General features: G+C 43.6%; 1 protein-coding gene across 1 annotated transcript in view; it reads left to right on the forward strand.

The window, feature by feature from the left end:
• The first annotated feature begins 8315 nt into the window (after nucleotides 1-8315).
• SPTLC1 (serine palmitoyltransferase long chain base subunit 1) overlaps nucleotides 8316-23284 on the forward strand; it is an 84853-nt gene continuing 69884 nt past the window's right edge. The window contains exons 1-2 of the mRNA XM_040354797.1: nucleotides 8316-8409; nucleotides 11198-11270. Coding sequence (XP_040210731.1) covers nucleotides 8396-8409; nucleotides 11198-11270 — 87 coding nt within the window. The 5' untranslated portion in view covers nucleotides 8316-8395. The remainder of the gene's footprint in view (nucleotides 8410-11197; nucleotides 11271-23284) is intronic.

Raw genomic sequence — 23284 nt, forward strand, 5'->3', positions numbered from 1 at the left:
CATGGAATGGCGACAAATTACAATACTTAAAACTTACTCCGAACCCCCAAACATTATATTTTTGTAGCAGAGACCCTAGGGAATAAAATGGTGGTCATTGCAACTTTTTATGTGACACGCTATTTATGCAACAACATTTTCAAACCGTTTTATGAATTAGAAAAATAACAAACCAGTAAAGTTAGGCCATTTTTATTTTTTTGTATAATGTGAAAGCTAAGTAAATGGATACCTAACATATTGCGCTTTAAAACTGCGCACACTTGTGGAATGGTGCCAAACTTTGGCACTTAAAAATCTCCATAGGCAACGCTTTACGTGTGTGTGTGTGTGTGTGTGTGTGTGTGTGTGTGTGTGTGTGTGTGTGTGTTTTTTTTTTACAGGTTATCAGTTTAGAGTTACAGAGGAGGTCTAGTGCTATACAGTAGGTGAACCCGATTTTGTGTCAATCTCGCTCTCTTTCTCGGCGAGATTGAGCACCTACGAGCCCCATCGCGGGAGCCAGCGCCGAGCTGGCTTGCCGCGATGGAGACAGAGCCGTCATAGAAGCGACGGGAGATCCGACTTGGATTCCCGCCAATTCTACACGTGTGCGGCGTTTGTTATGAATCCTGAGGGGGAAGTCCCCGCCGGATTTTAAATAAAAATCCGGCATGGGTCCCCCCTCAGGAGCATACCGGGCCCTTAGGTCTGTTATGGGTTGTAAGGAGAGCCCCCCTACGCCGAAAAAACGGCGTAGGGGGTCCCCCTACAATCCATACCAGACCCGTATCCAAAGCACGCTACCCGGCCAGCCAGGAAGGGAGTGGGGACGAGCGAGCGCCCCCCCCCCTCCTGAGCCGTACCAGGCTGCATGCCCTCAACATGGGGGGGTTGGGTGCTCTGGGGCAGGGGGGCGCACTGCGGCCCCCCCACCTCAGAGCACCCTGTCCCCATGTTGATGAGGACAGGGCCCCTTCCCGACAACCCTGGCCGTTGGTTGTCGGGGTATGCGGGCGGGAGGCTTATCGGAATCTGGGAGCCCCCTTTAATAAGGGGGCCCCCAGATACCGGCCCCCCACCCTAAGTGAATGAGTATGGGGTACATCGTACCCCTACCCATTCACCTGCAAGAAAAGTGGTAAAAACACAAATAAACCACACAGTGTATTAAAATATTTTATTTTTCTGCTCCGGAGGCCGCCCCCTGTCTTCTTTATTAGCTCTTTTACCAGGGGGGGCTTCTTCTTTGACGTCTTCGGGTGGGTGGGGGCCGCCGTCTGGTTCTCTTCCACCGCCGGGGGGGGTGGCTTTTAAAAAAGCCCCCACCCCCCCGGCGGGTTTCCTCTGGCGTCTTCGGCGGGGCTCTTCTTCCGCTATCCCGACGGGTCTTCTCCGCTATCCGGGGGGTCTCGCCGCTCTCCGCTGTTGACTCGTCGCACCCCGGTTCTTCGTCTCGCAGTCCGGTCCCTTCTTCCGTGCTGTACGTCTTCTTCCGCGCTGTGACGTCATGTTCTTCACTTCTCTTCTTCTCCCGATGTTGACTCGCCGGTCCTCCTCGCTGAAATGACGGATGCGCGCCTTGCATCGGACCTATATAGGCCTCACAGTCCCATCATGCTCTGTACCTACCCATGTGATACCTACCACATGGGTAGGTACAGAGCATGATGGGACTGTGAGGCCTATATAGGTCCGATGCAAGGCGCGCATCCGTCATTTCAGCGAGGAGGACCGGCGAGTCAACATCGGGAGAAGAAGAGAAGTGAAGAACATGACGTCACAGCGCGGAAGAAGACGTACAGCACGGAAGAAGGGACCGGACTGCGAGACGAAGAACCGGGGTGCGACGAGTCAACAGCGGAGAGCGGCGAGACCCCCCGGATAGCGGAGAAGACCCGTCGGGATAGCGGAAGAAGAAGAGCCCCGCCGAAGACGCCGGAGGAAACCCGCCGGGGGGGTGGGGGCTTTTTTAAAAGCCACCCCCCCCGGCGGTGGAAGAGAACCAGACGGCGGCCCCCACCCACCCGAAGACGTCAAAGAAGAAGCCCCCCCTGGTAAAAGAGCTAATAAAGAAGACAGGGGGCGGCCTCCGGAGCAGAAAAATAAAATATTTTAATACACTGTGTGGTTTATTTGTGTTTTTACCACTTTTCTTGCAGGTGAATGGGTAGGGGTACGATGTACCCCATACTCATTCACTTAGGGTGGGGGGCCGGTATCTGGGGGCCCCCTTATTAAAGGGGGCTCCCAGATTCCGATAAGCCTCCCGCCCGCATACCCCGACAACCAACGGCCAGGGTTGTCGGGAAGGGGCCCTGTCCTCATCAACATGGGGACAGGGTGCTCTGAGGTGGGGGGGCCGCAGTGCGCCCCCCTGCCCCAGAGCACCCAACCCCCCCATGTTGAGGGCATGCAGCCTGGTACGGCTCAGGAGGGGGGGGGGCGCTCGCTCGTCCCCACTCCCTTCCTGGCTGGCCGGGTAGCGTGCTTTGGATACGGGTCTGGTATGGATTGTAGGGGGACCCCCTACGCCGTTTTTTCGGCGTAGGGGGGCTCTCCTTACAACCCATAACAGACCTAAGGGCCCGGTATGCTCCTGAGGGGGGACCCATGCCGGATTTTTATTTAAAATCCGGCGGGGACTTCCCCTTCAGGATTCATAACAAACGCCGCACACGTGTAGAATTGGCGGGAATCCAAGTCGGATCTCCCGTCGCTTCTATGACGCGCTTGCTGGGATGTGCTGTCACTATTCCAGTGAGTGCAAGATGTCGGCGAGATCTCGGCACCGTGTCGCCGAGTATCAGCGCGACGCTGTCGTGCTAAAAGCACAATATCACAAACACCTACTGTAATTGTTGCTCTTGTTCTAACACATGCAGTTGAATGCCGTTTATATTTGCAAGTGCAACCTGCTTGTGCGTGCGCTTCTGTGTGCGAGCACGTGGGGACGTGGGTGCTTGAATTTTTTTTTATTACTATTACAAGGAATGTAGACATCCCTTGTAATAGGAATGGTGCATGACAGGTCCTCTTTTTATGGAGAGATGTGCTGCCTATAAGACCCCACATTCCTCAGGCAGAAAAGATTGAGATAAAAAAAAAAAAATTACAGATCTCTTCATTTTCAGACGATTTTCCTGGACGTGACATCATAACGTTGCATCTGGGCCCCTAAAGGTCATAGAGATGACTGGGGACCATCTGGTCACCAGAAATCTCTATGATCAACATCCAGCGGCAGCGGATTCTTTCTCCAGTTCACCAATTTGTACAGGTGAGCCCGAAGAAGCACCGGTGGGGGGGGGATTTGGGTCGCCCCTCCTGCTGCCTGTAAGAACGATCGAGTGGCTGAACTGCTTTCTTGAGAAAGCCAGCTGCTGGCACAAAAAACGGTACTGGGGTTATGGCTGATAACCACTTGGGGGGTGGTGGAATGTATGTATGTTTTAAAACCTCTCCTGAGCGTTTTGCTACGTTTTACATTTAAAGTGGAGTTCCAGCCTTTTAACTACTTGCTTCCCGCAGGACGACTATATATGTCCTGGCTTTGAAGAGGAAGACTGTTGTTAGGGTAGCAGCTAGCTACCATAACCCCAGTATCCTCTTTTATGAGCCGGCGGTTCTCTTTCAGATAAAAGTGGTCGCTGCGGCAGATTCAAAGCAAGATCACTATTATCCGGCCACCCCCCCTCTCGCTGCGCTCCGGTGCCCTCCCCAGCTTACCGTGGCCGCCGGTATCGGCGGAGGCGATCCGGACCTGTCCCTAGCCTGACATGGAGACAAGTGAGGGGAAGATGGCCCCCACCCGTCTCCAAGTGATTGCAGGGCATAAGCAGCGTCACCTCCGCCCAAAGCTCATAAAGGACCATTGTGTGTGAAATTAATAAATATACAGTGCCTTGCACAAGTATTCGGCCCCCTTGAACTTTGCGACCTTTTGCCACATTTCAGGCTTCAAACATAAAGATATAAAACAATTTTTTTTGAAGAATTAACAACAAGTGGGACACAATCATGAAGTGGAACCAAATTTATTGGATATTTCAAACTTTTTTAACTAATAAAAAACTGAAAAATTGGGCGTGCAAAATTATTCAGCCCCTTTACTTTCAGTGCAGCAAACTCTCTCAGGAAGTTCAATGAGGATCTCTGAATGATCCAATGTTTACCTAAATGACTAATGATGATAAATAGAATCCAACTGTGTGTAATCAAGTCTCCGTATAAATGCACCTGCACTGTGATAGTCTCAGAGGTCCGTTTAAAGCGCAGAGACTATTGGAATCGGATGGCGCCATTGCTCGCCTAAATGAGGCCTAAATGTTCAACGTAGATTAATGTTTTCAAGTTTGCAGGTGTTTGTTTCCTCCTTCACAGAAAAACATGCTGCAAAATTTGGTGGTGGGCCCGTTAGGTTATTAACCTCCCCTTTTTTCTTTCTTTTCAGGCACCTGCATACCATTTAATACTGGAAGGGATTCTGATCCTGTGGATTATACGACTTATATTTTCTAAGACTTACAAATTGCAGGAAAGGTCTGACCTCACCGAAAAGGTAATTGGGGAACATAAATTAAAAAGTAAAAAAAAAATATTATTGCATTTTACAGGTTAACTTTTACAGAGTAAGTACAAACAAACAGTTATTTTTATTGAGAGAGCTGTAACCCAGATTAGAGGAGCGGGCAGGCAGTCTGTTTGCTTTCTGTGCTCTGTACCCGCTTTCTTTGGAATGAAATTGTATTTTTATTTTTTTCCAGGAGAAAGAAGAATTGATTGAAGAGTGGCACCCAGAACCTCTTGTGCCTCCTGTTTCTAAAGATCACCCAGCTCTCAATTATAACATCGTTTCTGGGTAACTAACTGCTTCTTTCCTCTAACTTTGTGTTTTTTAAACCGTGGGATTTCCCAAAAACAAGCCGATTGACAGTTACAGTGCATCCAGAAAGTATTCACAGCGCTTCACTTTTTCCACATTTCGTTATGTTGCAGCCTTATTCCAAAATGGATTAAATTCATTATTTTCCTTAAAATTCTACGAACAATACCCCATAATGACAACGCGAATGAAGTTTGTTTGAAATTTTTGCAGATTTATCAAAAATAAAAAACAAAACAAATCACCTTTTACAGAAGTATTCACAACCTTTGCCAAATTAAGCTCAGGTGCATCCTGTTTCCACTGATTATGATTGTAGATGTTTCTACAACTTGATTGGAGTCCACCTGTGGTAAACTCATTTGATTGGACATGATTTGGAAGGTACACACCTGTCTATGTAAGGTCCCACAGTTAACAGTATATGCCAGAGCACGAACCAAGCAATGAAGTCCAAGGAATTGTCTTTAGACCTCTGTGACAGCATTGTATCTCAGTACAGAACAATTTCTGCAGCATTGTAGGTCCCAATGAGCACAGTGCCTTTCATCATCCATAAATGGAAGAGGTTTGGGACCACCAGGACTCTTTCTAGAGCGGGCCACCAGGCCAAACTGAGAGATCGGGGAGAAGGTTCTTGGTCAGGGAGGTGACCAAGAACCCGATGGTCACTCTCAAAGAGCTCCAGCATTTCTCTGTGGAGGGAGAACCTTCCAGAAGAACAACCATCTCTGCAGCACTCCACCAATCAGGCCTGTATGGTAGAGTGGCCAGGTAGAAGCCTCTTCTCAGTAAAAGGCACATAGCCACCAGCCTGGAGTTTGCCAATAGGCACCTGAAGGGCTCTCAGACCATGAGAAACAAAATCCTCTGGTCTGATGAAACAATGAACTCTTTGGACTGAATAGCAAGCGTCATGTGGTGGCAGCATCATGCTGTGGGGAAATTTTTTAGTGCCAGGAACTTGGAGACTAGTCAGGATCGAGGGAAAGATGAATGCAGCAATGTACAGATACATCCTTGATAAAAACCTGCTCCAGAGAGCTTTGGACCTCAGACTGGGGCGAAGGTTCGTCTTCCAACAGGACAAAGAAAGCACAGAGCCAAGATAACAAAGGAGTGGCTATGGGACAACTCTGTGAATGTCTTTGAGTGGCCCAGACTTGAAGCCGATTGAACATCTCTGGAGAGATCTGAAAATGGTTGTGCACTGACGCTCCCCATCCAACCTGATGGAGCTTGAGAGGTCCTGAAAAGAAGAATGGGAGAAACTGCCCAAAAAGGGGTGCCACGCTTGTAGCATCATACACAAAAAGACTTAGGGCTGTAATTAGTGCCAAAGATGCTTCAACAAAGTATTGAGCATAGGCTGTAAATACTTGCACTATATTACCAAAAGTATTGGGACGCCTGCCTTTACATGAACGTCTTAGTCTGTAGGGTTCAATATTAAGTTGGCTCATCCTTTGCAGCTATAACGGCTTCAACTCTTCTGGGAAGGCTGTCCACAATGTTTAGGAGTGTCTATAGGAATGTTTTTGACCATTTTTTTTTCCGCAAGAAGTGCATTTGTGAGGTTAGACACTAGAGCTGCACGATTAATCGTAAGAAAATCGTAATCTTGATTCACCCCCCCACAATCTCCGGGTTGGATGACTCGCGATTTTCGGGGTGTGGCCATGGGAAAGTCCCCGGCTTCGGCCTAGCTCCGGAGCGGCGGCCATCTTGGTACACCCGGCGGCGGCTGTCTCAACGGGAAGTGACGTTTTGTCGCCGCCGTCTTGCTCCACCCCACACTCCTGCACAGTAATGATAGTGAGAAGGGGGCAAGCGGACATCTTGTTACACCCAATAGTTATTTTCAACACAAAACTGAGCTTATGTGGTTAAATACAGTATGTGTAAATCTGACAGACTGTTTACATGTTAAATTTTAAAAGCAGCAGCAAACCTTACATGCTTGCTAATGTGATTTAGTTAAATGTGAAAATCAGAGCTGTTCTTTCACATTAGCAAGCATGTAAGGTCAGCAGGTTTGCTGCGGCTTTTAAAATTTAGCATGTAAACAGTCCGTCAGATTTACATATACTGTATTTAAGCACATAAGCTCCGTTTTGTGTTGAAAATAACTTTAAATAAAATTGAGAATCGTGATTTTCATTTTTCCCAGAATCGTGCCGCTCTATTAGGCACTGATGTGGACGAGAAAGCCTGGCTCACAGTCTCCACTCTAATGTTGATTTGCGATTTTCAGATTGTACAAAACAAATGCTATTTAAAATACGTTTGGCATAACTTTACCAGTATCACTAGCAAAGCGGCTTCATTATTATCCCATTAAAGAAGATGAAAATTTTGATATTTCATCAATTTCCGTGTCGCGAATGTTAATTCTAGAGTACGAATGGTAGTTTGCAAGACCGAACCCTTCTCAGTCGTTCCTTGATCTCGAGCATGTGTGTTTGTACATTTGTATGATGGATTTCTGTACTGACCATCCGAAAATCAGACGTTTTCGCCTGCATATCCAGCTTTTGTCTGATATAAAAGTCAAATCGTCTGTCGAATGCACCGTACTAACGATCCGAAAAGCTGCAGACTGCTCCTCTTCAGACTTTTTTCCCCTTTCTGATTCTTGTACCGTGTACGAGGGATGCCATTAAAGTTTGTGCGAGAGAGAGAGAGGGATTTTTAAACAAACTTCTTTCACGTTGTCATGGGGTATGGTTTGTAGAATTTTTGAGGAAAATAATGAATTTAATCCATTTTGGAATAAGGCTGTAAGAAAAAAAGGGAAGCACTGTGAATACTTTCCGAATGCACTGTTTAGTATGCTTTATGTATTCAGTGTGTACAGTATAAATGGTTATATTGTGTCTTTTACAAAAGAAATACTTGAATAAAAGTTGTTGACATTTTTGTACTGATTTCCTGATGTTCTCTTGTCTGCGATTTATATCATGTTTCCTGCAAAACAGGTATGCATGTTATAGGCAGGTAATGGAAGGAGTTTTTAAAGTGTGACTGCACTTTCAGTGCAGGTACACTTAATGGGTTAAAAAATGCTTGCCCCCCTTGTAAGTCTTGCACTTAGCTGCCCTGTCTGCTTTTTGACCTGCTGGGTGTCACCCAGCCTCACCTTCAATCTGTTGGATACAGCTCCTCCTAACGCATACATGCCACAATCTCCATTTATTCCTATGTAGAGATACTTTTTTCTTTGTCATGTGCCAAGCAAGAGTAATTCTACTTGATATGCGAATACAGTATACACATCGAACACCTTTTTTTTTTTGTTTTAATTTTAGTTGGACATTTCCCCATAATACTGCAAAATGTAATCCTAGTTTTACATTTATATGGTTTTAAAGGCTTTCTTTATTGTAGTAGATTGTAATATTTTTGTTTCAGAAATGACTGAATATAACATGTCTCATAATGTATCTTTCAGACCTCCAAGCCACACAATCATTGTGAATGGAAAAGAATGCATCAATTTTGCATCCTTTAATTTTCTTGGTCTCTTAGATAATGAGAGAGTTAAGGTAGGTCACCTTGTTTGTGGATCTTTTATCATAAAGTCTCTCCTCCTTACATTACAAGTGTTCACATATACAACATGCATGGTCTCTATGTTCTAATGACTCAATCTATTATAAGTATATACACACCTTTTTTATAGACCAAAGTTTCAGTGTGATAAGTAGGTGTAGCAAGTTCTTGATGAACCCTTTTTATTTTCCCTAACCTAAAAGATTTGTAGACAATAGACAGTCTGGTATTATAGTAATCAACAAAGAAAGCGTTTATTTTTATTTTTTATTTGAATTGACAAATCTGATGATCTGCATCTGTGTCTAAATTAGAAAATCACTTATAGGAGGAATTGACTTTAGTAGAAATTTAGGGCCAGATCCACAAAAGGGATACGCCGGGCGTATCTACTGATACGCCGTCGTATCCCTGTTTCTATCTATGCGACTGATTCACAGAATCAGTTACGCATAGATATTCCTAAGATCCGGCAGGTGTAATAGTTTTACACTGTCGGATCTTAGGATGCAGTACCGCGGCCGCCGCTGGGGGCATTTCTCGTCGAAATTCCGCTTCGGGTATGCAAATTAGCACTTACGGAGATCCACGAAGCGGTTTCCCTTTGTGAAGTCTCTGTAAATTGCTTGTTTGCAAACGCAAAGATAGGGTACCTTTTACAAAGTGTAAAGTTGGTACACCTTGTAAAAGTATACCCTTCTTTCCCGCGACGCTGTCAAATTTTTTTTTAAATTTAATTTTTTTTTTTCCCGACGCAACTTTTTTTACCCGGCGCGATTCACAAAACTCTGCGCAACGTAACTTCGCGCAAAGCACGTCGGGAAAATCGCGTCAGGAGCATGCGCAGTACGTCCGGCGCGGGAGCGCGCCTAATTTAAATGGGACTCGCCCCATTAGATGCGCCGGACGGATTTAAGTTACACCGCAGAAAATTTCTAGGTAAGTGCTTTGTGGATCGGGCACTTAGGTAGAGATTTTGCGGCGGTGTAACTTAAATAGGAAAAGTTAAGTTACGGCCGCTCGTTGTGGATCTGGCCCTTAGTTTTAAACAGGGTAATTCCAGGTGACCGGTCCCAGGAGATCGCCTGTCCACTCCTAGAGCGCAGCGCGACTCGCGCATGCGTAGTGAGTGCCTGGTCATGAACCCGAAAGCTGTCACGGCCGGGTGTCCACACTAAATGGAGGTGCCTGCGGAGAGAGGGGGAGAGGAGCGGAGCTCCAGGCGGCTGCGTCGCTGGACTGTGGAGCAGGTAAGTGTCTGTTTTATTAAGTCAGCAGCTACACTTTTTGTAGCTGCTGACTTCTAATAAACAGTAAAAGGCTGGAACTCCGCTTTAAGCTCTGGTTCACACTGACGGCGGGAATGAAATCATACGAGTTCAGCTGAACTCGCGCAATTTCATTCCTGCATGTAATTTCGGACTTCGGGGGTAATTTTAGAGACATCTGTACGGGTTTCTGCGTGGATGTCCATGGGGTTGTAAAGGAATATTTTTTTTTTTTTTTTTTTTTTTTTTTTTTTCCCTAAATAGCCTCCTTTACCTTAGTACAGTCCTCCTTCACTTACCTCATCCTTCGATTTTGCTTTTAAATGTCCTTATTTCTTCTGAAAAATCCTCACTTCCTGTTCTTCTGTAACTCCACGCAGTAATGCAAGGCTTTCTCTCTGGTGTAGAGAAAGCCTCTTGAGGGGGCGAGCAGGCAAGTCAGGACACTCTCTACTTTGCAGATGGAGAAAGGAGCTGTGTGTTAGTGGGCGTCCTGAACCTCCTGCTCGCCCCCTCAAGAGGCTTTCTCCACACCAGGGAGAAAGCCTTGCATTACTGTGTGGAGTTAGACAGAAGAACAGGAAGTGAGGATTTCTCAGAAGAAATAAGGACATTTAAAAGCAAAATGGAAGGATGAGGTAAGTGAAGGAGGACTGCACTAAGGTAAATTAAGCTATTTAGGGGGGAAAAAAAAATCCTTTACAGCTCCTTTAAACATTTCCCATTCCGGTCATGATTCCTTGTTTGGTAAAGGATTTTCTTTTTCTTTTAACAAAACAAGATGTTTGCATTTGCTAAGCTATTTCCTGTTTTGATTTAAAAGTTAGTCACATATTATGGTAATTCATTTGTTTATTTTATTATGGTAAGGATAATCATGACTTCAGTTTCCGGGGTTTAATTTTGGGTGTCTGTTTGTTTGTGTGTAGCCTTTTACCTATATTCTGTGCGCAGCATAATGAACTTCAGTTGTCTCCTTGTAATGTTGGTGTGTGTTTGTTTGTTTTTATTTTTTCTAGGTGTTCAGTATTTCATTGTACAGTATGACCTTGTTTGCTTCGTTCACATGGCTGGAAAAAAAATGCATACATGTACTTTTTAACTACGGATCTGAATGCAGCTGCATTGTTTTTAATGGAGCCATTCGCATAAACATAAGCAGCTTTTAGATCCGTAACACAGAATCCAAAAATCTTTGTTCATGAACATATGCTTGCGCATGTATACGTGTTTTGTTAGCATGTAAATTAAGCCTAAACAAAGGGGGAAATAAATAATAAAAAAAAAAAATATGTATGCATGCGTGTCGACACGCATTTTAACACATCTATACGCAAGTGTTTTATTGCTCCCTAATGTAGGAACTTTTCTCCTAGAAAACTTTAGTAATAACATCAGTAACATTTTTACGCTCCAAGGCCTCAGGTGACCTTGATTTATTGTTTTGAAATGAGTTGACACTATATATATATTTTTATTTATTTATTTTATCGTTCGTTCTTTCTTGTTTTAGGCAGCAGCACTGGCATCACTTAGGAAATATGGTGTTGGGACATGTGGGCCAAGAGGTTTTTATGGTACATTTGGTGGGTATTTATTTTATTTATTTATTTAAATTTTTTATGTATAGCTTCAGATAGATCACAGAGTATGACAAACCAAACAAAATTAGATCAGTCAAATGTGAATCCTTGTTTCCATGTGATTTTTGTATAATTTAATGCTTGGACTTTATACATGGTGAAACAAATATCTGTTTCAATAGAATTTTGTGTATACATTATTTGTAGGACCCACAATGTACTATACTGGGGTGTGATTGAAATAGTGCCCTTTCTTTGAAATTCCATTATCTTTACTTCAGTAAGAAGTAATTTTGGCAGTGTGAAGCTAGCTACATACAGCTTCAATTTTGGCCAATTCTTGCTGAATTGGTTGAAAATTGAGTTGTGGGAAGCCCCAAATTTCTCCTCCTCCCCCGCATCTCTTTTTTTTTTTTTGTCTGTTAAAATATACTATTGAAAATCCTTTTGTTTAATTTGTGCAAAACAACATGGGTTGCTAATAGGATACAAGGGTAAATTATCAGGGGAGAGGTTAGATGTTGTGAAGTTATGAGTGCGTACCTTAAAGTGGAACGTTGCCCAAAAAAAATGTTCTTCAGCAAGGAACGTATTATACATTCCACATTAATAATTAAGCTTCCAAAATTTGTGTATGCTGTAAATTGCCTCCTGCCTTGCTCCTGTTTCTTTTTGCTGAAGCCTAGTAAATCTCCTTCTACATGTTTGGCACAGTGCTGAAAAATAGAGCACAACTGTGCATGTGCATGAGCAGAGCGAGACAGTGTATTGCTGGGTTTTAAATGGTATAGGCACTTATGTTTAAAGTTTTTACATAGCTAAACCTGCAAAAGGGGCCAGCCTGAAGTGATCCATCAGGAAGTATTTTCAGACTAAAGTTCCACTTTAACCTCCTGCCCGTGCTATAGCCGAATGATGGCTACAGCACGGGCATTAACTGCCAGGAGGGCGTCAATAGAAAACCTCCCATGCATGAGCTGCCTGCGCGCCTGTGCTCATGCTCTGTGATCACTGAGTCAAAGAGACTATGCTAAAAAAAAAAGAAATTTGGGTACAGTGTAGCATGATAGTGCAATTGTCATTCAAATTGTGACAGCACTGAAAGCTGAAAATTGGCCTGGGCAGGAAGGGGGTTTAAGTGCCTCAGCATGCTGGGAATGCATATTATTATTCATTTATTTTATTTTTTTTTAAACGATAAAATGGAACAATAGGCAAGATTTTATTTTAAACTTTTTTTTTTTTTTTTTTTTTTGGGATAGAGTAAGGGAGCATAGTAATCCCTGTCAGATTTATTTTCACCATCTGTATCCCATTGCGGACATTTTCCTTCACTTCCTGTCCCATAGGCAAACAAAGTGAGAGGAAATCCCTGCAAATTGGGGGACTCCCAGGTCCCCCGGAACTAGTGTACCCCATTGGAAGATTTCCCCTCTATTTACTTTTTTTTTTTTTTTTTTTTGAACAACCCAACATTTGGGGATTTTCATTTACTTTCACTGATAATGGTAAATGGGACAAATAGAGAGCTTTTAGTTATACTTTAAGTCGATGGACTTGGTTCCACTTGGTTCCACATTAAAGCGGTATTAACTAGTTGCAGTTTTTGGGTGTGCTTCACGTGCCCAAGAATCTTCCATCGTTGCACACAGGACATGTGTAGCACTTTCAGTACCTCTGCCCTGCTTCTCGGACCCCACCTCCCAGTTTACAGTAATTGTCAACTTTGATTAAACAAAGTTGGCATTACTGTATATTCGGAGAAGGTGATGGTAGCTGCAACCTTTTAATTTTGTTTTTTCTTCCTCTCCATTTTTTTTGACACACGTACGTGTGTGTTTGTAAATATTTATAGTTAATAGAAAAAAAATTATATCTATTCCTCCTCGCTTTGTTGCATCATTAAATCTTAATTTTAGTATTTTAACCACTTGAATACCAGGCACTTGCACTCCCTTCCTGCCCAAGCCTATTTTTAGCTTGCAGCGCTGTTGCACTTTGAATGACTATTGTGCGGTCATGCTACACTGTATCCAAACAAATGTATCTTGTTCCCACAAATTGAGCTTTCTTTTGGTGGCATTTGATCATTGCTGGGTTTTTTGTTTTTGTACAACAAATAAAGACCAAAGATATAGAGGGGGGGGGGGGGGGGACGATTTTTGTTTCTGTTTCTGTTATAAAATTTTGTAAATAAGTTTTCTCCTTCAATGATGGGCACTGAAAGGCTGCACTAATGGGAATCGCTGATCTGTCACACATTCATAATGGGCACTGACTGGACCTTTTGTGGGCACTGATTGGCATCCATGGGGGGGCATCAGCACAGCCCCCCCGTCAAGAGAACCGCCGATCCGCTCTTCCTGTTTAAATCGTGATCAGCTGTGATTGGACACGGCTGATCATGTGGTAAAGAGCCTCCGTCGTAGGCTCTTTACCGAGAACGGTGTGTCAGAATTGACACATCGCACCACCGATCACTGCAATGCGCGTCAGAAGTTATCCTGCTGGACGTATATGACACCCAGTCAGGATAACTGAACCACCGCCCAGCTGCCATTCTGCCATAGGCCAGGCGGGAAGTGGTTAAACAGGACAAATTGCAAAATAACATGCACACATTTTTTGTGCAGTTAACATTAACGTCTGTTTTGTTTAGTTTTGTTGTTGTTGGGGTGTGTTTGTTTTTTTTTTGTTTTTTGGGGGGGGGGGGAAATTATATTGGTGCAAGACAATATCATGAATAATCTTGTTTGTCCTTAAAAAAACAAAAAACAAAAAAAAAAACAATATATGTATTGCATTGTTATCTTAAGTCAGGGGTCAGCAACCTTTGGCCCACAGCCGCCTAATGTCCGGCCCATCAGTGCATGCAAAGAATTAATTAATTAAAAAATGCCAAGTTTGACTGTTTTAAATGCTTTCAAGTGCAAAGGAGGGATTTTGGGTCTTATAGACCCCCAGATCCCTCCATAAAGAGTACCTGCCACTGCCTATTACAAGGGATGTTTATTACAATGGCCAAACCAAGAAGACATATCTCAGACTGCCACTTTGAAAGCAGGGCTCTAACTATTGAAAGAAGAGGAAAGAGTTTCATGTTAAAAGTAATCTTTCAAGTTATGGAGGGATTGGTGTATCTCAGATACTTGAGGGTGGAAAAAATCCTTGGAAATTTTACGTTTTGTTGAAGTTGGCATGGCTAACCCTATGGCTCCATACTTTGAGAAGTTAACCGCTTCCGGACCAGCCACCACAGTTATACTGTTGCAGGCTGGCCCCACCTGCGCGAGCCGTCGTAGATGTACGTTGGCTCTTTAAGATGCCTCTGGCGGTGCTCGCATTCCCAAATCGTATCCTCGGAGCCGACGCGAGTGCCCAGCAGTCACGATGACCGCCGGGCACCCACGATTGCTCGGTACAGAATGAGAATGTGTGTGTGTGTGTGTGTGTGTGTGTGTGTAAATAAACGCACACATCCCAGTTCTCTCAGGGACAAGGAGACTGATTGTATGAACACACGATGTATGAACACCGATCAATCTCCCCCCCCCTGTTAGAACACACATTAGGGAACACATTTAACCTCTTGATTGCCCCCTAGTTTTAACCCCTTCCCTACCAGTGACATTTTTACAGTAATCTGCATTTTTTTCTGTATAAATGACAATGGTCCCAAAAATGTGTCCCATGTGTCCGCCATAATGTTGCAGTTTTGGTAAAAATCGCAGATCGCCGCCATTACTAGGGGGAAATAAAAAAAACGTATAATAAAATTAACCCCTATTTTGTAAACGCAATATAACTTTTCCGCAAACCAATGAATATACGCTTTTTTGTTTTTTTGAAAAAAAAAAAAAAAGATATATTCTTCTACATTTTATTTAAAAACAAAGTAATAGTCATTTTTGGGATATTTATTATAGCAAACAGTAAAAGATATTGTGTGTGTGTGTGTGTGTGTGTGTGTGTGTGTTTGTTTTTTTTTTTTTTTTTTTCCCTGCTCTATTGTTTATACCAAAAAAAAATAAAAACCAGAGGTGATCAAATGCCACCAAAAGAAAGCTCTATTTGTGGGGGGGGGAAATTACGTAATTCTTTTTTGGATACAATTAGAGCGACGCAGTGCCGTATCGCCAAAAATGGCCCGGTCATTGGGCAACCAAATCTTCCGGGGCTGAAGTGGTTAATTTTCAGGTGGGAGATGTCTCCATTGAACTCCCATAGGTGATTGGAAAGGGATGTGGTGGGGTTTGTAAGGCTGGATTCACACTTGTGCGGTGCGAATTCCAGCTCTGTTATCGCTGCAGAGAGATAAGAGAACTGTTCAGCAGATCATCTCCGTTTTAGCAGCGAATTTGGAGACCTGGGAGAGGGGAGGGGGAAGTGTATTGAGGAGAATGAGAGAAATCCTGATGAGAAATGAACACACCTACGAATCAGATGCGTGCCCATAGAAGATAATGGGCCTAAATTCGCACCTGAGCCGCACCGCAATGCCTAGAAAAGGCGCAAGTTTTTTCGGCAATATGCAGTGCGAATGCATCGCACATATGTGAACCAGCCTCATTGAAATCAATGTATTTTATAATGTTATGCGAATTGGATACGGTTTAAGCCGCAACCAATTTGCATAGGTGTGAACCCGGCCTAAGGGAAAATAATAAATCTGTGTAGGTCAATATCTTGTACTACTTAACCCAACCCTGAATATTTTGGATTGTTTTTAATCCTGCCTAAATGGATTCTAGAGATCTAGAGAGAGAATATCTGACATTGCTGTCTCGTCCCAATGTTCTATTGTGAAGGGTTCTGAAAGGACATAATCTATCTTGGCCCATGCAGAGGGGACATAGTATGGAAGAGGTAATGTAATGTGCAAGTGTTTCCCCCGCTATAATTTCATCAAAGGAGGGGGGGGGGGGACAGAAAGTCACTCACTTGGACAAAGAATTTGATTTCTGGGGCAATATTATACATACAGAGGTTAATTTACTAATGGCTGTTTACTTTACAAGGGAATTTTCACCAGAGCTTGGTGAATGAGGTGAAGTTCTGCCGACCACCAGCATGCAATCACGTGCAAGCAAAAATGTGTGTGGGGGTTTTATTTTTTGTTTATTTATTTCTGTGGACATGATTGGGTATTTTTTGCAAAGTGGAATTTTACTTCATTTATAAAGCTTGGGCAAATTTTCTTTCAATTGGAATTACCTATTTGCTTGTTTCACGGAAGCAGATAAATGTGTGTTTTTCTGTTTTAATCATATTATGCTGTGGATTGTATGGTAAAAGTAAATTACAATTACAAATTCTTATAGCAGTTACTGTATATGCAGTATGAGCTATCATGTTATAATTATTGGAATTGAAGTTTCTCCCTAGGCAGTTATCATGTACATACATTTTTTAATGTCTGTCGTCTTGGATATTTAAGCTTTATATAATAAAATGGTGCAAAACTCCGTAAACCATAAAAACCAATCAACTTTTATTTTGAGAAGATCTTGCTAATGGCTACTCAAGTTCCAGGAATTCTGTTGCTTTGTGAATGTGTAATGCTAAATGTATGCATTAGAGGGCAGCCTTGAACAATTTTTGCAACCTTCGAGCCACGTGTTGTAGATCTTTTTGTTGCTTCTTTTCACATTGTTTTACAAAAGTCACTTTTGTCCTTTTGGTCTAGGTCGAAATGTTACACCACATTGTTCTGCCTATCCAGTCAAATACTACTTGACCTTGTAGAGAGTTATGCAAAAGAATGTTTGTACACGTAGGACTAAGTATTCAGTTCCAAAGCAAGGAGCTGTTGCTTTTGTGGCCAGTGATAGTTTATGCTATTTTAGACTTCATCATCTAATAATTTCATGATATTTTAGTTTTATTGTATGGTTAAATTAGATAATTGATGTTTTTGGCAATGGATAAGAATGTGCTAATAAATTACTGGGTCGACATGGAGGGCCCTGGTTGTTATCTCTGAGATTGATTTATTATAAAGCTACTTCTGTTGTCACCCACGCCATCTGGAAGTTGGCTAGGTTGCCGAATCCATAGGTAGTTTTAGATCAACATACTATATTTAGCAAAATATTAGGGGCCCATTCATGTGTTCGTAACACGGGCATAATGTAAATGTGCCTTGCTTGCGCTAAAGCCCAAATGTGCTCATTTATCTGTGGTGTTAATGTGCAGGTTGGGCTGTTGTAGACCTAGTTCTGCTGTTTAGAGACCAGGTCCTCGTTTCCCTCAGGCCCTGTCCATGAGTCCACTGTCTTGTAACACCTCCTTTTTAGGCTGTTCTGATATTCTACTGAATGATGTATTAAAGCAGTTGCAGATTTTTTAGTTGCGGTGCATATTCTAGGTTGGGGGGGGGGGGGGGGGGTTTCCACAGGGTGTGCATAAGTTATAGGGGCAAAACAAATTTTCAGATGCCACATGTAGTCATGCTATCATACCTCCCTTTTAAAGTGGAGTTCCACCCATAAATATAACATTACATCAGTAGTTTTAAAAAAATGTCATTAGTCCTTTACGAAATTTTTTTTTTTTTTTTTTTTTTTAGATGCCTTCAAAGTGTTGTTGCTAGGCAGAATAGTTAATCTTTCCACTTCCTGCACCTAGGTGCTTAATGCTTCCTAACCTACACCGCACAGCATAGGGACGCACGGGCGCCGCCCCCCCTCCCGCAGTCACACAAAAAAAAAAAGAAAAAAACGGGCCCTTTAAGAACTTTTATTCGGCTAAAATGTCATTTTGACATTTTAACCGCAGTTCTGGTGGCCGTCTATAGAGGGCGCTGCAGCACCACCCCCTCTCGCAAATAACACACATTCGTGCATAAATGCACGAATGTATGTTATTGGTTGGTTGCCAGCTGTCTTGTCTATTCATATAACCGGACGTGGGACGCCGGTTACCCGAATAGTGGCAGCTGGTTGGCTGAGGGGAACTGCCTATCAAAGCCAGCGGCTCTGATAGGCTTTTCTCCGGCTCTCAGATGTCTATACTCAGAGCGCAAGCAATCTGCGCTCCTTGCATAAGACAAATGCCGTTTCAGCCAATCAGGTTCCCGGATTCTGGTTATCAGGAACCTGATTGGCTGAAGCTTCACAACAGCGGCAGAAGACATCGAGGGAGGACATGGAATCCTCAGGTAAGTGCTTTTTACAGGGAAAGGGGCACAGTGACACCATGGGGCACAGTGGTGACAAAGGGCACAGAGGTGACAATTGGCACAGTGGCATCATGGGGCACAGTGGTGACAAAGGGCACAGAGGTGACAATTGGCACAGTGGCATCATGGGGCACAGTGGTGACAAAGGGCACAGAGGTGACAATTGGCACAGTGGCATCATGGGGCACAGTGGTGACAAAGGGCACAGAGGTGACAGTTGGCACAGTGGCATCATGGGGCACAGTGGTGAGTGACAATTGGCACAGTGGCATCATGGGGCACAGAGGTGACAATTGGCACAGTGGCATCATGGGGCACAGTGGTGACAATGGGCACAGTGGCATCATGGGGCACAGTGGTGACGATGGGCACAGTGGCATCATGGGGCACAGTGGTGACAATTGGCACAGTAGCAACAATTGAGGGGCACAGTGGCTGCGTTTGATGGCATGGCACAGTGGTGACAATTGATGGACCATAGGCTGCGTTTGATGGCATGGCACAGTGACTGCGTTTGATGGCATGGCACAGTGGTGACAATTGATGGCACAGTTGCTGTGTTGCATGGCACAGTGGTGACAATTGATGGCACAGTTGCTGTTTGATGGCATGGCACAGTGGTGACAATTGATGGCACAGTGACTGCATTTGATGGCATGGCACAGTGGTGACAATTGATGGCACAGTGACTGCATTTGATGGCATGGCACAGTGGTGACAATTGATGGCACAGTTGCTGTTTGATGGCATGGCACAGTGGTGACAATTGATGGCACATTGACTGCATTGCATGTAGGGGTGCAACGGATCGTCACCCCGTTCGGATCGGCACACCCCGCGATCCGCGGAGCGCTCCGGAGCCTAGGCCTATGAAAGTCCCCGGCTTCGGCCTAGCTCCGGAGCGATCTTGCTCCACCCAGTCTGCTTGCCAGAGCCCAGCGTGACACGCCTCCCCACCTCCCCGGGGAGGCGTGTCACGCTGTGCACTGGGCTCTGGCAAGCCGACATGGAGAGGGAATATTAGCAGAGAAGCACTAGTGTGAGAGGAGGGGGGGGGGGGGAAGAGCACATTTCAGGGGTGGATTAAAGAGGAAGCAGGTGAGGCTGTTTGGGACTTGTTAAAAGTACAATCTTGATGTTTTTACAGCTATATATAATTGTTTTTACAGATATATATATATATAATTATATATAGCTGTAAAAACATCAAGATTGTGCTTTTAACAAGTCCCAAACAGCCTCACCTGCTTCCTCTTTAATCCACCCCTGAAGTGTGTGTGTGTGTGTGTGTGTGTGTGTGTGTGTGTGTGTGTGTGTGTGTGTGTGTATATATATATGTGTGTATATATATATATATATATATATATATCACATTTTTTTTTTTTTTTGCGCTGATCCGATCCGTGACTCCTGATCCGAGGATCGATCCGATCCGTGAGTTTTTTGATCCGTTGCACCCCTAATTGCATGGCACAGTGGTGACAATTGATGGCACAGTTGCTGTGTTGCATGGCACAGTGGTGACAATTGATGGCACAGTTGCTGTGTTTGATGGCATGGCACAGTGGTGACAATTGATGGCACAGTGGCTGCATTTGGTGTCATGGCACAGTGGCTGCGTTTGATGGCACAGTGGCTGCATGTGATGGGCACAGTGAGGCTGTTTTTTTTTTTCCGTTTGCGCCCCCCCAAAATGCACCAGCCGCCACTGCCGGACAGACTCCTGGGAATGTAGTGGGTGTAACTTTCCAGGAGTCTGTGCACTCCCCAGTCTCAAAGAATCATGTGACTTGGACAGCATAGGTGCTGAAACCTGATCTGACGCTGCTTGTGCAGCACTGAGCATGTGCAAAGTCTGCAAGGCTGAAATCCAGGAAGTCATACAGTCTGGCTTCATGATGCCCACACTTAAGATGGCCCCAGTCAATTTCTATTTTATAAAGTGTCTAAATGCTGTAACAACCTAACAAAACGGACCTTAGTTTACAGACTAGCTTTACTAGAATACATTAAGCTTGTGTATTACAGGGGTATTTATATTTAAAAAGTGAAATTGTGGCCGGAACTCCGCTTTAATGAGCATTTTATTTTAAATGCATATGGTCACATTGGTGATGCAAGAAATGACAGGACCGTAGGGGTAGGCATGTGGTTGACAATATTGTGGTGTTGCTGTTGATATGGTGTTTGTATTTGTCCACTGTCTGTAAATCTGTAGTCCTGTAATAGTACCTGTACAAAAACTTAAAGGATTGAATGCTGTTAACTCAAGCGTTAAGCTACTACAACACATCTGTCTCTTTCTCCATCCAAACCGCATATTAAACTAGAGTTCCATAACCCTTATCCTGCTATCAGTTGGAACTGATACATCTGTCTGCAGTCCAATGTGGGCAAGCTTGTTTTTTTTTTTTTTTTTTTTTTTTTTGTCTTTTAGCTATTGAAGCATTTCTTCTATATCAGTGGCACACAAGGCTTTTCAAGTATTTTGGTAACGTAATGTGTAGCAAGAGTAGCGCATTGTACCTCGTTAGTCCTCAAAATATGCAGAAAGTTCAGGCTTTGATGCAATTTACTGGCTAATTTTAATGCCCCTCTTCAAGATGAAAAATACCCCCTCCCTATAACTGATTGGTTTAGTAAAAATAATAAAATGGCTAAATGCCCTCATCTTAAACATACAATACAGCACACAGGTAGATTATTCATACAGTGGGCTATAGGCATGTACCTTCAGGTGATTGGACACTGCCAAAGCTTTAGAGGAACCCCCACCCCCTTTTGGTCACCTCCCTTATAATCCTACCCTATTTTGTGAGTCCTCAGTCTTGTGCTAGTGTCTGAAGGTGATGGCCTTCTCTCCTTCATTAAGAAAATGACCCTTAACATAACTTGTTTATTTTGTTTATTAAAACTTTGAATTCTTCAGTCAACCCCTCACTTCTAATGCCAACATAGAAACAGTGTGTTCAGATCGATGCAACCTTGACAGCCAGACCCCATTCTGTGGGGATGGCCTGTAATGTTGCTTCAGGCACCCGCTTGGCAAAGGTCCCGGCCTTGGTCTGTTGCTATTGAATCTAGTCTCTGAAGACCTTTTTGGGGGCATACCCAGCGTAACGGGCAAAGCCTGGACTTCAGGCTAGCTTCATGCTGGACAGTTAAGACAGGGTCACCTGTGTCTCTAACTGTTATTGTATTCACCTTGCAGTGTAAACTTTTCAAACTTGGTGCTAAAACTCAACCACTCTCATGTGGATGACCAGGTGTTGCATCATACTACAGGTTGCACACTTAACTGCCACTTCTGCCTAGAGCCTTTATAAGGAACTTGGGTGCTTCCTCCCACCCTTTCGTTAGTAGTCATTATAGGACAGTCTACACCGGGGTTACTGTAGAATCCTTCTGGACACCATTACCCCATACTCATACTCCGCACCCTATTTTGTGAGTACCCCACAGAGAATACCTTCATTTGTAGCTATGTTGGATATCGGGTGAAAGAGAGCCAATGCAAAATTGCAGGCGAACATTCACTCTACTGAAAACCTGCTGTCTTCACCGATCTCAGAACTACAGCGGGAGGGGCTGAGAATCCCCTGCTGATGTCAGCTGAGAGGACGAGAGGAGAGTGGCACTATGAAATAAGGTATATGGCTACATAAAATGCCTTGCAAAAGTATTCACCCCCCCCCTTGGCTTTTAACCTATTTGGTTACATTACAGCTTTTATTTCAATGTATTTTTAATCTGAATTATATGTGATGGATCAGAACACTAGTCTAAGTTGGTGAAGTAAAATTGGAAAAATATATACATAAAACTATTTTTCAGAAATAAAAAAAAACAAAAAAAAAACTGATAATTGGTATGTGCGTAATGTATTTCACCCCCTTTGTTATGAAGCCCATAAAACAGTGGCCAGAAGAAAGGAGTCTCCACATGCCTTTTCGCAAAAACGTGCCATTTTGTTTCAGCAAAAACAAAATGGCACGTTTTGCGAAAAGGCATGTGGGAGACTCCCAAAATGTATGGAGGACGGTGCTCTGGTCTGATGAGACTAAAATGTTACCTATTGGCCATCAAAGAAAACGCTATGTCTGGCGCAAACCCAACACATCATATCACCCAAGGAACACCATCCCCACAGTGAAACATGGTGGTGGCAGCATCATGCTGTGGGGATGTTTTTCATCAGTTGGGACTGGGAAACTGGTCAGAGTTGAGGAAAAGATGGATGGTGCTAAGTACAGGGATATTCTTGAGCAAAACCAGTACCACTCTGTCTGTGATTTGAGCCTAGGACAGAGGTTCATCTTCCAGCAGGACAATGACCCCAAACACACTGCAAAAGCAACACTTTAGTGGTTTAAGGGTAAACATGTAAATGTGTTGGAATGGCCTAGTCAAAGCCCAGACCTCAATCCAATAGAAAATCTGTGGTCAGACTTAAAGATTGCTGTTCACAAGCACAAATCATCCAACTTAAAGGAGCTAGAGCAGTTTTGAAAGGAGGAATGGGCAAAAGATCCCAGTGGTAAGATGTGGCAAGCTCATAGAGACTTATCCAAAGCGTCTTGAAGCTGTGATAGCCGCAAATAGTGGCTCAACAAAGTATTGACTTTAGGGGGTGAATAGCTATGCACATTGACTTTTTCTGTTATTTGGTCCTATGTGTTGTTTGTCTCACAATAAAAAAAAACACATTTTCAAAGTTGTGGGTATGTTCTGTAAATTAAATGATGCAAATCATCAAACAATCCATGTTAATTTTAGGTTGTGAGGCCAAAAAAACATGAAAAATGCCAAGGGGGTAAATACCTTTGCAAGGCACTGT

The sequence above is a fragment of the Rana temporaria genome, chromosome 1 (assembly GCF_905171775.1).
Source record: "Rana temporaria chromosome 1, aRanTem1.1, whole genome shotgun sequence".
Lineage (NCBI taxonomy): Eukaryota > Metazoa > Chordata > Amphibia > Anura > Ranidae > Rana > Rana temporaria.